At 47.9% G+C, this 16,204-nt stretch overlaps 1 protein-coding gene across 6 annotated transcripts in view; it reads left to right on the top strand.

Annotated features, from left to right (window-relative positions):
• Positions 1 to 16,204, top strand: part of PRRC2A (proline rich coiled-coil 2A) — a 55,606-nt gene that overhangs the window by 12,462 nt on the left and 26,940 nt on the right. For 5 of the 6 annotated variants that reach the window (XM_014069027.2, XM_087708468.1, XM_014069029.2 and 2 more), the window contains exons 2-10: positions 8,782 to 8,973; positions 9,235 to 9,412; positions 9,520 to 9,619; positions 12,862 to 12,934; positions 13,056 to 13,199; positions 13,288 to 13,424; positions 13,893 to 13,972; positions 15,366 to 15,505; positions 15,611 to 15,701. In XM_014069027.2, coding sequence (XP_013924502.2) covers positions 8,862 to 8,973; positions 9,235 to 9,412; positions 9,520 to 9,619; positions 12,862 to 12,934; positions 13,056 to 13,199; positions 13,288 to 13,424; positions 13,893 to 13,972; positions 15,366 to 15,505; positions 15,611 to 15,701 — 1,055 coding nt within the window. In that variant the 5' untranslated portion in view covers positions 8,782 to 8,861. The remainder of the gene's footprint in view (positions 1 to 8,781; positions 8,974 to 9,234; positions 9,413 to 9,519; positions 9,620 to 12,861; positions 12,935 to 13,055; positions 13,200 to 13,287; positions 13,425 to 13,892; positions 13,973 to 15,365; positions 15,506 to 15,610; positions 15,702 to 16,204) is intronic. The other variant, XM_014069028.2, reaches the window with a different exon arrangement.

Genomic DNA, 16,204 nt, shown 5'->3' with positions numbered 1-16,204 from the left:
GCGGCAGCGGCTGAGGCTCTCCTGGGGCCGGCGAAGCGGGCTTGCCCGGCAGAGGCAGGCCGCCCTCTTCTTCCTCAACAACATCTCCTTGGATGGGCGGCCGCCGCCACCGGGCAAGCCCGCTTCGCCGGCCCCGGGAGAGCCTCAGCCGCCGCTGCCGCCGCCCGCCCTGCCTCTTCCTCCGGGGGAGGCGCCGGCGGCGGAGGCCGCCCGTCCAAGGAGATGTTGTTGAGGAAGAAGAGGGCAGCCTGCCTCTGCCGAGCAAGCCCACTTCGCCGGCCCGGGAGAGCCTCAGCCGCCGCCGCTGCCACGTCCTCCTCCGCTTCCTGATGCCCCCCACAGCTGTGCTGGACCCTTCCCGCGGGCTGCTGCTGCTGGGCAGCCCGCTTTGCCCCGTGCCCGCTGCCGCTGTCAGCTGGAGGAGGAGGGCTACCTTTGGAGGCAAAGAACGAAGCATGTAGAACGCCCTTCTGTCACCGCGCTGTTATCGCGGCGGTAGGGTCGTTTTTTTATTAGCGCTTCGGACGCCGCGGATTTGCCTCCGCACTTATGTCGGCGCGGATAAGGGCATCGCGGTTTTGTGGTGGAACCCTTCCACCACAATGGAAAGTATTGTAATAAAGTATCAGAAGGCAAGAATGTTACCAGGTACAATAAATTGTTTAACTTATAAATCATTATTGCTCTTATCTGAACAAAGTAGCTACAGTATTCTGGGTAGTAATGATAGGTCTACTTCAAAGGTTAGGGAGCAGGATTGATAATGATGAATTGATTTTTGTGTATGAATGGTGTGGGGCTAAAATTGGGCCTCGGGGGGGTTGCTCCACACACCCCTCCTATGCTCCATCACCCTGGTGTATGCGCGTGCTCCCCCCCAGCCCCCACGCATGCATGCGCGTCTCCCACATATGTGGCAGAGACCCAAAAATCAGCTGTCTGGCAGGAGGCATATGCATGACGGCTCACAGAAAGGGCTCCACATGCCACCTGTGGTACGTATGCCATAGGTTCGCCATCATGGATTTAGGTAGTACATGAAACTAGTCTGTTCTCACACAGACACACCGGATTGTGGAAAAAACGGAACTGGTCCTTGGTGCCTGAAAGGTTGGGGACCACTGGCCTATAGCAGAGTCCAATGAGGAATGCAAGCTAGGATAATTGGTTAGCTTACAAATTCTCAAATAAAATTTGGCTTTTCCCACAGAGGTAAATAGAATTTTCCAATCATGCTTATAGAATATATTCCAGGCCTCTTTGTCACCTGTACACATATGAAAAATGATGGGTTTGTAGCATTGGCAGGATTGGATTAGACAACTTCAAAAATCAGTTTCAGCTCTGATACTTCTCAGAGGTTTTATGAGCAAGTGTCACGGTGATGCCATACCAAAAAAATCCAATGTTTTCGGAACATTTATTCCATTAAAAAGCGGTGAGCAATCCATTGGCTGAATGCAGTCAATTAGCATCCCACAAAAATCCCAATAAAATTTTGTAGTGAAATGATAATTTTTAGACCTGTTTCCTTGCTTGCTTGTTTGGCAGTGGTTTAAAAACCACAATAAAATGGTTTTTCTTCTGGAGTAAGCCCTATCTCATTGGTACCTAATTCTGTCACCCCAAAATATTGGCTGAAGTAATACATGATGCCCTTCTTAGTGGCATAACTGGATGGTTGAGTTGCAGCCCCTAGCTCTTATATTCTGTTCATCTCTGTCCTAAATCCATCCCTGAAAAATAGTTCTCATCCTGCAGTACACAAGTTTTGCTGTATGGGTTATTGAAGAGTTTAAATCCCCAACCTAATATTCTTAAGAGAAAGAGAACTTAATAATGATACAGAAATTAAGTGTTTCACTGCAAAGAGTCCAGTAGTGCTGCATAGTTCACAGTGAAACGCAAATGTATGCAAACAATATTACGAAGGTTAAATAGTTCTTATCTTTTTAATTGGAATCTTAGGGATACTTTAGTGAGACACAACAATGCTTGCTTATTCTTTAAATGAAATTCTCTTATCTCTTATTTTCATTGATAAGGCATATATGCGGATCACCCATATTCCTCTAAGGAGATACCAAAGAAATGACTGGTTGTTGCAGGATCCAGTCTGGGTTGGTCACTGGGAACAGAGGTTTTGTCTTCCGTGCTTTTAAATTTGTGCTGGAGCCCATACTCATGGAACTTCTCTCTAGCAGAATGTGTGCTGTTCTGTGTGTAAGATTTATATGGTGCTTGATGAAGTTGTATGCGCTAGAGCAGTGATGGCTAACCTTTTTGTCGCTGCATGCCAAAGTGTGCACTTGTATGTGCGCACATCTGTATGCACAGCAGAGACCCGAAACCCAGCTAGGAGGCGCGCACATGGGCAGTGGAGCTGAGCTGGGCCGACAGCTTGCGTCCCCGCAGAGAGGGTTCTGCATGCCACCAGTTCACCATCACGGTGCTAGAGGATGGGCTCCAGTACAAGTCCAAAAACTTAGAAGACTAAACCTCTGGTCCCCGTGACCGACCCAGATTGGATCCTGCAACATTATCCTAGGACACAGATATGTTCATTCCTGGTTGTCCTTGGGTTAAAATCATTTATTCATTGACCAGGAAGTACTAGGGAAGCCAATAGAGAAGATCATTGACCTAAGCCTCCCCCGTCTGCGCATCCTTCCACAACCCCTCTGCACTTGCACTGGCCATTCCCCCCACCAGGCTTCCCCATGTATACCATCCCTGAACCTTGCCATGCACCCTTGCACATTCCTTCACACCCTTCTCTACCTGTCAGTGACCATTTATTTGCCTGCCACCCTGGTTGCAGACCACTTGACACAGCTTCCTACCGGCTTCCCCACTAACTTGGTTGTGGGAAGCTGGCAGGGTGTTGCCCATATGACTATGTTAACAACAACTGCAGGGATCGCCATCACTAAATAATATGGTCTCACTCTATAACTACATTGCTTAGTGATGGAAATTCTGGTTCCAATCGATGTTGTAAGTCGAGGATTATGTATATTATTGTTGTTATTTGCTATCAGTTGATGCAATTGAAAATGTAGGGGCCCCTTATTGGGTGGTATTCCTTGAGTGTTTGACCTTGATGGCCAAAATGAGTAAGCAATTAACACACATTTTGTTATTGATAAATTGTAAAATCTGTGGGTCAGGCTGATAAAAGGCATTTATAACTAGAGCTGTAGGTCAGTGTCAGTTTCTCTTGCCTCTTGGTTGCTTGTTTTGCCAACCTGGGTTCACTTCTCCATGGAGAGAATTGCATTAATGTAGGTTGATTGCAAGTTGGTTGAGAGGCTCCGGTTTTCAGCTGTTGCTTGACGCCAGGTCAACTGGTAATAAAGTCTCCCCTCACCTGCCATTTGATCTGATGTGTACAGGTAGTCCTCGGCTTACAACAGTTCGCTTGGTGACTATTCAAAGGAACAGCGACATTGAAAATGTGACTTAGAAACGTTTTTCACAGTTATGACCTTTGCAGCATCCCCGTGATCAAAATTCATATGCTTGGCAACTGCAGATGTTTATATTTATGACTGTTGCTTGTGTCCCAAGGTTGTCATCTGATCCCCTTTTTGTAACCTTCTGACAAACAAAGTCAATGGGGCAGCCAGTTTCACTCAACAAGCAGGTTATACTAATTGACAAACTGCTGTGATTCCCAAATGTCTCACTTAACAACAGAAATTTTGGGCTCCATTGTGCTTGTAAGTTGAGAACTATCTGTACTACCAAGATCTGACTGGGTCCAGAGTAGATACTGGCTTCTCGGAAATATGCCCAGTTGGGTTTTTGGTGTGGCATCAGCCAAGTTCCAAGGGCAGCAGCTGGGGTTTTGCCAGTTGCCATCTGGGAATCTCTTATGACTTTCAGGGGCATTGCCAGCTGTCAAATCCTGTTACTTCAGTTGGGCTCTAGGGATCAGTTGAGACTGTTACTACTGTACCAGACTCCCAGTTGGGTAGCAACTTCCCTGCCTGAGCTGCTTGGCTCTCTTGAATTTGGCAGTGAAATTTTCCAAGTTTATAGTTCTATGGGACTCCAACCTGCCTTTTCTGGAACTGGGGTCCGAGATGGCTCAGGAGTTCATGGCCCCCATAATAAATAACCCAAGCCCTATCCCAGATCATCCAGGACCTGACATGGGACAATGGTCACACATTTGGTCTCATTTTTCTATTGGAACACTAGCAAGGTAATCCAAAGTTGAAAGAGCTCTCTGTAACTCCACTGTGATGGCCAGGTCATGCCCTGGTTGCCATGAGAACATCTGGTGCTGCCCCCTGCTCCGGGAGATGGGGTATATTGGATTTCCACTACCTGTGACTAATGGTTCCAGAGAAAAATGGAGCTTATTCCTACTGGTCTGCTCCACCAGCAGTTAGAGCCTTGGTCGTTGCTTGGAATGAGAGGGCAGTTGAGGCTTTGGATTGGATCGTGTCTATGTGACCTCTCATCTCCTGTGAATCCCATCACTCTCTGGTTTATGGGAAAAGTGTCCTCTCCCTGAAGGCCAAGGAATTAACTCGATTGAACATGGGTGAAAGCCACTATTAAGGTCTAACTAGGGGTGATTAGGGTAACAAATCAGCAGCTTTGCCACATTTACCTATTGTTAGCCACCCATTGGCCTTGTTTAGAGTGACTCAAGCCCTCCTGTAAGAGTAAGATTCAGAAGTTCTCCATAGTGAGGGGAGGAGTATCCAGAATGGGTTGGCCTTATCCTCTCGTTGATTGGACTGAGTCAGATAAGATCTTGGTATACGCCCCTGGTCCACCAGGCACCGCCCAGTTATCGAATCAGTCCCTCAACTGGATGGTTTGCCATCCCGGATCTCCAATAAATTTGAAGAAATTTAAAGAAAGCAAAAAAAATCAATTGTCTCCCTACAGCAGCAGCCGCATGCGAGCTGGAAGCTCCCTGAGCTGCGAAAGGATTGCCAAAAGTCCCCCCGGGGGCGGCATGCTGCCCAGACTTCTGACTGAGACAAGCATCACTCAGAAAAGAAATCTGCCGGGCAAGCAGGAGACAAAGGGCACAAGCCTTCCAAAGACAAGCCCTGCCGCGTAGGCACCAGCGACACCAGAGCGCTCCGCCACTCCCAACAGGGGGGAGCGGCGGCTTCCTCAAGCTCTGCTGGGCGCGAATTGGATCACCGGCAAGCGAGGGAGGCGCTGGATCCCTGCCCAGAAGATGAGCCTCGCTGCGGGAACTCTGCCGGGTGCTGCAGCGCTCTGCTGCTCCCCATGGGGTTGAGCAGCGAACCGTGGCTTCCCAAAAGCCGTGGAGCACCCGCGCCATTGTCCACATGGCCCACCTCATTGGAGGGGGTCCATGGGCAGAGCCAAAGCTCTAGCGGTGCCAGAAAGAGGAAAAACCGGCAGCAGAGGCGCACGGCAGCTCCTCGGAGCACAAGCCACCAGAACAGGAGTTTTAAAAGAGGCGCCCTTTGTCTCCTGGCACGGGCACCATCTTGAAGCCAAGAGGAGCAACATGTTCCAATATGGCGATGCCCAGTGGCAACAAGGAGACCGGCAGGACTCAGATACCTGCAGCAACAGCTAGCAGCCCCACCAGAAGGGCAGAGGATCAACCAAGGTTAGTGACCACCCCAGAGGCTACCCAGAAGGGGAGGGATCAAAGGCTAGAGACAAGAAGAAGCACCTTCCCCCAGGGCGGAGCTGGAGGCAGAGGGTGGTCACAAGCCTTCCAAGCCATCTAAGTATGGAAGGCGAAGGCACAGGAAGCTGGAGCAGCTCTACAAAAAGGCAAGTGGCCTTAACTCCATTCCAGGCCAGGGACAGAAGGGGCTACAGGGGAGGCACCCACATTGCAAGCAAGGATCCCTATTGACACATCAGGTCTTTGGGATCTCCCTCAGGGGTGGCAATCCCCCCCCCCACACATATGGCTTCCCTGGGATCAGCCCTGCCCACGGGGCTGCCACCTCTGGTTTCCTCCCCCCCCCCCCCACAGGTGGGCATGGGTTCCAGCCAGCAGTCCCCCACAGAGGTCCCCAATTTTCAAGACCTAATGATGCGGGCCACTCCCCCTCAAGAAGCTGTCACTGGATCCCTCTGTACTTGAACATTTTTTAATCAGTATCGTAAGTTCTTCAGGAAGGTTGTGGAGACGTTTGTTGTACATCAGCTTCAGCAAGCTCTGGATGAAGCGGAATTCCTTTTCAACTCCATTTGAACTCCTTTCAGTCAGGATTCAGGCCTGGGCATGTGACAGAAATGGCATTGTTTGCGCTTGTGAATGATCTCTGGCAGGAGCAGATCAGCAATAGTGCCTCTCATCAATCATGGTACCTTCTGGACAATCTCCATCAGTTGGGAGTGGGTGGTGCAATATAGGGCTGGTTCTCTTACTGTGTGGCTGATACCAGTCAGCGACGATTGTGAGCGAAAAGTCCTCCCTGCAGCCTCATCATGTGGGTGCTGCAGGTTTCAGTACTCTCTTTACTCCTGTTTAACATCTGCATGGAGCCGTTGGGTGAGTTCATTTGTCACCCTGGGGTGAGGTATCATCACTCCACTGCCTGGAGGTTCTGGGTGTCTGAATCTGAGACAACAGGCTTCCTCTGAACCATGGCAAGACTTAAGTGGCTCTGGGCTTTTGGTCTTTGTGGACCTGAGACTTTATCATCTTTGATACTAAATGGGCTGGCACTATCCCAGACAAACTAATGCACAATCTGGGGGTCCTTCTAGGCTTATGACTCCTGCTTAAGTCATGACCAAGAGGGCCTTGGTGCAACTTTTATGTTGTGCACCAATTTCACTCATTCCTGGACCCTGAGGTTCTGCTCACAGTCACTCGCCCCCTAGTCACCTCCAAAGGGAATTGCTGTAATGCAAGCCACTTACTTGTGTGGTTACCATTGAAGAATATTCAGGAGCGCCAACTAGTGCAGAATCTGGCTGCACAAGTTGTGTGCCTTTAGGACGGCACAAGTCACACCTATGTTCTGTGAGCTGCAGTGGCTGCCAATATGCTGCCAGGTGCAATTCAAGATGCTGGCTCTTACCTTTAAAGCCCTACAAGCCCAGGTTATTTGAAGGACCGGCAATCACTTCTACCTGCCTCGTCGGGTCCAGCAAGAGGGATTTGTTGTGGATCTTGTCTGCTAAAAGATTCCATCTGGCAGGACCCAGACAATGTACCTTTATTGTAGGAATGAAATCCGCCCGGTTGAGCCACACCGGCAGGGACGGTTAGCCATCAGTTCTCCAAACCAGTAGGAAAAATCCCTGGTGGCCCTGCCCATGCTTATCTGGTTACCTGTCGCTGCTCACATTTTCCGGCCGCTTGACCCGCCCACCCAATCTGAACGTTTCTCCCTCCATTCACAGCAGAACTGCTGCAGCCTGTCCCTTTAAGGTAGACCCAGAGAGGGAGTGGGCGGGGGCACCATAAAGGGAGCAGCAGCTCCACTGTGAACAGAGAGAGGATTGTCTCTGCCACAGAATTCAACATTAAATGCAGCAGAGACAATCCAACCATTTCTCCCTCCATTTATAGCAGAGCTGCGGCAGCCTGTCCCTTTAAGGCACTTCGCCTCTCGGGAAAAGGGCAGCGGGGACCATAAAGGGAGCAGCAGCTCTGCTGTGAATGGACTCATACACACATTTTTTTCCCCCTACCGGGTTCTGTGGGCATGGCTTGGTGGTGGGGCATGTGACTGAGAGGGCATGGCCATGAGTGACATTGAGTTGGCCACACCCACTCAGTCACAGGACCCCACCACCAAGCCACGCCCACAGAACCCAGTAGGGGCGAAAAATTGAATTTCACTACTGCTTTATTGCTGGGTTTCCCATCATCTCTCCCTTCCCAGGAGTAGTTAACTCCACCCCTTTTAGTCTCTCAGGCAGCCCTCACAAGATGGTTCTTCCAACAAACTTGGGGGAGGGAACCCATGGGGGGAACCATATGGTGGTTGAACGGGTAGTCTTCGACTTACAACAGTTTGTTTAGTGACCGTTCAACGTTACAACGGCACTGAAAATAGTGACTTATGATCATTTTTCACACTTATGACTGTTGTAGCATCCCCATGGTCATGTGATTTACATTTGACAACGGGCTCAAATTTATGACGGTTGCAGTGTCCCAGGGTTATGTGATCACCTTTTGTGACCTGACAAGCAAAGTCAATGGGGGAAACCCAATTCGCTTAACAACCATATTACTAATTTAATAAGTGCAGTGAGTCACTTAACAGCTGTGACAAGAAAAGTTGTAAAATGGGGCAAAACACACTTATTAAAAAGGTCTCACTTAGCAACTGAAATTTTGGGCTGGGTTGCAGTCGTAAGTTGAGGACTACCTGTATTGTGTTTGGATTGGATGTTCTCCCACAGTATTCATTTTTAAAGTGTTTAAATAGTTGTGACATTGTTTTAATTGTTGATAGTATACCGCCAAGTCCTGTTCAAAATGGGACATCGTCATGACTACCTTCAGTGTTGTATAAGGAAAAACCTTTTATCCAGCGCCAGTTCAAAGGAATATGGCACCCCTAAGCCACATTGATTGATGGCACCATTTCCCACCGATGTGAAGATCTACATTTTAGAATGATTTCAGAAGAAAGGGCAACATTGGTGCCCTTTTTAAGCTTTGAGTGTCCTATGCCAGTGTCAATTTGGCCTTAGCCTAAAGCTGGCTTTGCTTATGTCAACTGGCTACTAAATTTAATAACTGCTGATTGAAGGGGGAAAGGTAAAACCAACACGGCTGCGTTTTCTTCCTCTTAGTCTCCTCCTTCCTGGTCCAACCTAGGCACGTTTCGCGGGGAGCCAGGAGGAACCATCGTACTCAATGACCTTACAGCGCAATGTCAGATCGTTTGGGGCAAACAGCAAAGGGGAAGGATGGAAAAAAGTATTCGTCGCTCAACCTGTTTGATACGTACAAGGGCAAGTCCTTAGAGATCCAGAAACCCACAGGTAAAAACTGCCAGTGTGTCTCAGGCTTGATTCTTCCAAGCCCCGTTCTTAAAAGAGGAGGCAGCTGTCATGATGAAAATGCTCTATCTCTGATGCTCTGATGGTACTCGCAGCGCCCTGAGCAGCTGTCCCTTATCGTAACCGGTTAACCGGGGATTTGACAAAAAGTCCGGTTGACAATTGGTGTGAATCGGTCAGTCAGTTTGCTCAAAAGATGTCTCTGGGTGGCATTTAACCTTTGAAATCCTCTTTCCTGCACAGTAACCCCCCGCCATGGCTTGCAGAGTCTCGGTAAGGTTGCCATTGCCCGACGCATGCCACCCCCTGCAAATCTGCCAAGCTTAAAAGCAGAGAACAAAGGCAATGACCCCAACGTCTCACTAGTGCCGAAAGACGGGACAGGATGGGCAAGCAAGCAGGAACAGCCAGACCCAAAGAGGTAGGTAGGGCAAGACATATGAAACCATTGGGAGGGTCCATGCGCATTTGCAAGCTTACACTGTTTTAACTTTTTTTTTAATTATTTATTTTTTTTATTGCCTCTAGTACCGATGCCTCGACCGCTCAGCCGCCGGAATCGCAGTCACCGCCGGCTACACAGACGTCTGCCTCAAACCAACCGAAACGACCCCCAACAGCCCCCGAGGTAAATTTGTGGCAAGAATGGGAGGCTGGAAGCACTCAGCCAGACTATCTCTTTTTTTTCTGGACAGTTGTGTCTATCTAGTTGTAACCTACATCTGGCAAAAAAAAATATTTGGGATTTCTAGCTCTAGCCTGTTCTTTCTTACTAAATATTCTTTACTCTGTCCATCTTTGTCATATCAGCTGCCCCTCTTTTTATCATTCACTGGTCCACAGTGCAACTACTCTTCCCTTCCTTCCCTGCGAAGACTTAGAATAACATTATTGTCACTTTAAATGTACGCTCATCAGCATGCATTAAAAATGAAAATTTGTTGCAGACCACCAACTCCAATATGCACTACTACATAACCATGACAAAATAAATAAGTAAATAAATTATGCATAAACCCACATACATTATATGACATGGAGAACATAATCTAGTTCGGATGTATACATGTGCCATGGTGAGAAAAATGAATCGTGAGTTTGCCAGAGAGATGTCATAGGGAACAAAGTTGTTGTCAGGCTTCCAAGTAACACCCCCAATGAAAGAAGACTCCAAGGCTTAAGATTCCTCAAAACTCCCATTTTATTAGATATGTCATATTGGCACATCTGGGAAAACCCAAATCTGAAAGCTTCCAGGTTTTTCCCACCCAAATGGAAGTTCCTGCCCAGCACCCACATGTCCATCACATGGCCCAATCAGGCACTGTCTCAACTGGCGATGCCTCCCAGTCATACGCTTCCAGGTGCAGGGCAAGATGTCTTTGACTCTCTTAAGAAAAGAATGTTGTTATGACTATATATTTCCTATACTCCATATAATCCCCCCTCCCTTTTTTCCACAGCATTAAATGTGGCAGGCCGGAAGGCCCAATATAAAAAATGGCTTCCAAGCCTGACAGCTGTTACAGAATCTAGTAGTCCTGCTAGAAATACTTCGAAACTTCTTTCCAGAGGGGAGCAACAGAAACAGGCTATAAATTGGGTGTGTGGGGTCTCTAACAATGCTTTGAGCACTAAGCACATAGCTCAGTCCTGAATAATGGGAAGTGAGCGTCCTATAATCATCTTGGCTGTCCTCCCCACTCTCTGTATCGACTCTGTACGAGAAGCAGTTATGTCAGAGACAAAAAAAGGCTTGGGCCAAGACTGGATTGAAAGCAGTTCCTGCAACTTCTGCCTCCCTTAAGACTGAATATAAGTTTTGGCAGGCGTGCACATCCGTGTTCTACTTTAGGTGATAATTTTACACCAGTTCTTTCTTGGGCTTCAACTCTTATCCAACCCTCGGGGCCTATAGTAGATTTATATAGGGGATAGGTCTTTTTTGTATAAGAAAGCTAGCTCTGCTATAACTGTCTGGAAAGGTAATGCAATGCAAGGAATGTACCAAACTGACCGATTGAGGAACCTAACCTGGCAAACAAGATTTCTCCAATATTTGTTTTCCCTCTATGGTTCATGTGATCAGCTCCACATTATGCTATTCTCATTGCTGAAGTGGGGCAATTTCTGGAAGTAAATATTGTAAAGTGGAAACAAATGTTGATCCAACTGAATGACAGGCTGATGGAAACTGATTGTTCCAGTTTAAACTAGCTTATTTTTGAACCATATTAATCCCAATACGGATAACATTAAGTATGGCTTGGCATGGCATGGTATAGCATAGCACGTTTGGCTGATGGCTTAGTTCATGAGTCACACTACTACATCAACTTCTGTAAGTATTTCGAAAATAAATAATGGTTTAGCTCTGTTTCAAAAAGACAATCATGGAAAGAGCAAGTATATTTTTCAGAGTATAAGACACTCCGAAGTATAAGACACACCTAGCTTTTGGGGAGGGATACAAGAAAAAAAATCTGCCTCCCAGAAATTTTCTTCCTTACAGCAAACAACCTGTTTCAGTTTCAATTTCAGCACAGCCTGATTAGCACAAGCAGCTGATTGTCGGTATGATCAGGTGTTTCAGGCTGTAGGGATTGCCATAGCCTATGGCCACCTCCACCTGCCCCATTCAGCCTCCACATCCCGTTTTCAATCTCTGCATGCCCCTTTTCCATCTCCATGTGCCCTGTTTTCCGTCCATTCTGGGTGGCAGGGATCGGAATGTGCAGAAAATGGGGACGTGGAGGCCAAAAATGGGGCACGCAGAGGGGGCAATAGGAAATGGCAATCCCTGCAGCCTTAAACAGCTGATCATCAGGAGGACGATCCAACCGACAATCAGCTCCTTGTGCTAATCAAGCTGTGCTGAAACTGAAACAGGCTGTTTGTTGCAAGGAGGCAAATTGCTGGGAGGCAGAGGCCAAAGGATGGGAGTGGGTGGGACTACATTCACTGTATAAGACTCACCCAATTTTTCACCCTCTCTTAGGAGGGGAAAGGTGCATCTTATACTCCGAAAGATATGATAGTAACGATAGTGAGGGAAGTGCTGATGCTTTTGATTTTAACTGGAAACTAAAACGTCAGTATTCCAAACTGCCTACTGAATTTCAGAAAAGTGGATTTTAATCAATCCAGAACAATATTAAGGGATAGTTCTACGTGGGGAAAAAATATCAAGATTTTTTTTTCAAGGTAAAGGTAGACTCTTTCAAGTAACCTTGGTTTCCAGTGACTATATGAACATGTAATTGTTTGGCAGGACAAGTAGTCCTCGACTTACAGTCCATTTAGTGACTGTTCAAATTTACAGCAGCGCTGAAAAAAAGTAACATGGCCATTTTTCACAATGACAATTCACAATCCAGCGTCCATGTGGTCATGTGACCAAAATTCAGATGCTTGGCAGCTGGTTCATATTTATGTATGCATTGTCTTGAAGGAGATAATCTGATCTTCTCGATTGGCTTTTTCCAACCAATAAATCCTAAATGCTCGAAATCCCATGCTAACTGGTGTGTGGCATTTGATATCCGTCATTAAGTTCACATTTTAAGAAAAGATGATCTAGATCAAGGGTCCCCAACCCAACCAGACAAGCATGTGAGCTCCATTTGCGAGAGCAGCGGGCACGCGGGCATACCGCTAGTGCAAATAGTGCTGTGCATGTACCCATGCTTGCCAACCCCTCTCTCAGAACCATCCCCTCTCTCCCAACTCTACCGGTCTGCAAACAGTCGGGGAACTCTGATCTAGATACTGGGATTTAGGTTTACCTACACTGTTGAGACCCCTGGATTATTGGAAGCTCTTAAGATTTTGTTTTTAGTTAGTATTTCTCATCCTGTCCCCTTATTTCAGAATCCCCCTACGGTAGCAAGCGGGGTAAAGTCCTGGGCACAGGCCAGCGTTACCCATGGAGCACAAGGAGATGGTAAGTTTTTCTTCCCCTCCCCTCCCCCTCAACTCATGCAAGTTAAAGCACTCCCCATTTTTTCTGCAAGATGGAGCAGTCTTGCCAAGCGACTCTCCACCGTCTTTCTCTTGATGTCAAGGTGGAAAGGGATCAAGCCTACTGTCGCGATTCTCTCGCGAGGAATTTCCGACCCTGCAGGCGGCTGGCGACCAGGACAAAGCTGGCAAAGAAAAGGACACTACCGATGCGTCGTATGGGCCCGGACCAAACCTCCGCCCCCAGAGTAAGTGATATCCTACCTCAAACCATTCAAGGGATTCTTTTCCCCAGTCTCCCGCCCTTATTTGCTTCCTCTGATAAATCTCTTGCAGACGCAACCAGCTGGCGGGATGGAGGTGGGCGGGGCACCGATGGGGAGCTGGTGCCTGAGGATGGACGGGCTGGTGTCAGCATGCAGCCCAGCATCCCGCCTCAATTCCCTCCCTATCGGGGGATGATGCCGCCATTTGTAAGTATATCGTGGAAGAAGATGAGTCTTTTTTGCTTCATTAGAAAGCTTGGGGGTGGGGGACAATTTACCAGTAATGAATTCAGGGGTGGGCTTCAAAAATTTCAGCGACGGGTTCTCTCCCCGGTTGCTGGGTGAGTCTGGCCCAGTTGGCCTCCTGCACCACAGCAGCCAGTGGGGGGAGCATTTTCGCTTTTCCCGGGCTCCAGAGACTTTCCTTGAGCCTCTGGGAAGACAAAAACTGCCTCCCCCGGCCTCCAGAGGCCCTCCAGGCCCATTTCCAGAACTTTCGGGAGGCCCATTTTTCCCCCTCCCCGAGCCTCCACACGAGCTCTGCACTTACCTCGCATTTAAAACAGGCTGCCTGGAGACTCCTGGGAGGGGCAGCCAGGGGTGGGATTTCGCCTGAACCCAGGCGAGCCCGTAACAGCCCACCCCTGAATCAATTCCTTCTTTACTCAATTGCAGATGTATCCCCCATATCTCCCGTTCCCACCTCCGTATGGGCCACAGGGACCTTACCGCTACCCCACAGCAGAGGCACAGAGGTAAATCAGATATTTTGGGAGGGCTGTATGCGAAGGGAATTGAATTAGTGGTCAACCAATGTGGCTTGAGGAGGAGGACATCTCTCCAGCAGAAGCAAAAGTTAAATGCTTGAATATTTTTGTGGTATAAAATTAGGGTCTAATAAAGGAAATCTGAAACTGTTTAGACTAGGGGTGTCAAACTCAATTTCATTGGGGGCCGCATCAGGCTTGTGTCTGACTGCAGGGGAGGGTGAGAGGCGTGGCCAGCTCGACATCACTCATCTATTGTCTCCAGTGGAGTTAAGTAAGACCAGGGAGAGCGCCAAACCCTTGTCCTCCAAAAGAGCCTTGCCGCCTCCTTCCTTCCTTCTCTTTTTTTTCCCTTTCCTCTTCCTTCTCCTTCTTCCTCCCCCTCTTTCCTTCTTTTTCCTTCCTTGCTGTCTTCCCATTCTTCTTTTTCTTTGTCTTTCCCTTTCTCCTTTCCTGTCCCTTCTTGGATGCTCAAATGCGATAGGGGAAACATTTATCCTTTCGTCTTGTTTTGCTTTTAGTTTGTTTTGCTAGCCCTTTGCAAGCGAAACTGAGCCCGGAGGGGGCCACATGAAGTGCCCCCCGCCCAGGCTTCATTTTCACAGGCAGAGGATTGCAGGAGGCCATCCAGGCTGAAAACTGGCCTAGAAGGGCCACACGTGGCCCTCCCAAGCTCCATTTCCGCTGGCAGAGGCACTGCAGGCCGGGTCCTTCACTATTTTCACAGCTGCCCCATGGGCGAGAATTAAGCACCCTGTGGGATAGCCTTGAGTTTGACACCCCTGGTTTAGACAATTTGATTGAAGTACTTATGTTAACTTTCCGGAATAGTTAAGGCAGATGAAATATTATTATGATAGAGTTTGTACCTTTTAAACAGAAGAAAGCTAGACATGACTGCCAATAGAGAAGTGAAAGGGATGCACAGGTCTTGAGATCCACAGTGAAAAGGGGTGTTTAAGAGGGGGCCCAGGGCCCCCTGTTCACTCTGTGGGTGCTTCGTTAAATGAGTTTCCACTTTCGTGGGCTCATGTGGCAGCGACATAGTCCTAGGAAAATACAGGATTGAGTTAAGGAAACACACTTCTCTCATTTCTTAGTTTGCTCCCAGTATTCAGATAAAAGCATTACACGGCTGATTAACCAATAGAATTCACAGTTTTATTCACAGTCTGGCTGCAAATGGTCTGGTGGCTCATCACTAGAAATGAATATAGGTTGCCTCTCCACTACATGGGCTGGAGAACATCTGAACTCAAGATATTTTTGGATACCCATTGACTCCTTAATCTTTCTCCTGGGATTAAGATGTCTCTTGGTTAGCCGGGAGGAGAAAGCAGAAGTGGCGTTTAAACTCTCTTGCTGTTTCTTTCCGCCTCAGGTTCCAGCGGCTCCCTGGGCCTCGCCCCGCACAACCTCAGTTGCGTGCCTCGGAACCTGTAAGCCGTCCTCCCGTCCTCAAGCAGGACGACCTAAAAGAATTTGATGAGTTGGACCAGGAAAATGATGAGGGCTGGGCAGGTAAACTGGTGGGAAGGATCACCTGCTGGATTATGCAACCATTTCTTTCCAGCCCTCCAGGGATGCTGACATTTCGGTCTCCTTATCTCTTCCTCTCTTCCCCAGGAGCTCACGAAGAAGTGGACTACACTGAAAAGCTAAAATTCAGTGATGAAGAAGACGGGAAAGAGTCTGATGAAGATATTACCGAAAGCCGGTAAGAATTGGGCAGTGCGGAAACTTACTGCATGGGTTTTCCCATGAACTCAGCTCCTGGGCTATCAGTTCTGTGGGATTTTTTTTTTTTTTTAAATAACATCTGCTCCTATGTGATACTCTGGAGATGCAGCCCTCAGCCATGTGAGATCCAAGAAAAATCATTCCCAGGTGGCTGCATTTCAAGAATACTTGAATCAAAACTCTTCTTATTGCTGGTTATCCCAACTGCAAACAAAATAGCAGAATAACAAGAGTGGGATGGGATCTTGGAGGTCTTCTAGTCCAACCCCCTGCTCAAGCAGGAGACCCTATACAATTTCAGACAAATGGCTGTCCAATCTCTTCTTAAAAAAACCTCCAGTGAAGGAGCATTCACATTTTCCAAAGGAAAGCTGTTCCACTGATTAAGTTTCCTCACTGTCCGAAAATTTCTCCCCATACAGATAGTCCTCAACGTATGTCCACAATTGACCCCAAAATCTATGTTGCTATATGAGACAT

The sequence above is a fragment of the Thamnophis sirtalis genome, unplaced genomic scaffold (assembly GCF_051295495.1).
Source record: "Thamnophis sirtalis isolate CommonGarterSnake01/CBP01778 unplaced genomic scaffold, rThaSir2_p1.2 scaffold_3, whole genome shotgun sequence".
Classification (NCBI taxonomy): Eukaryota; Metazoa; Chordata; class Lepidosauria; order Squamata; family Natricidae; genus Thamnophis; species Thamnophis sirtalis.
Note: the sequence above shows the minus strand (reverse complement) of the source record. Positions and strands in the feature narration are given on the sequence as shown.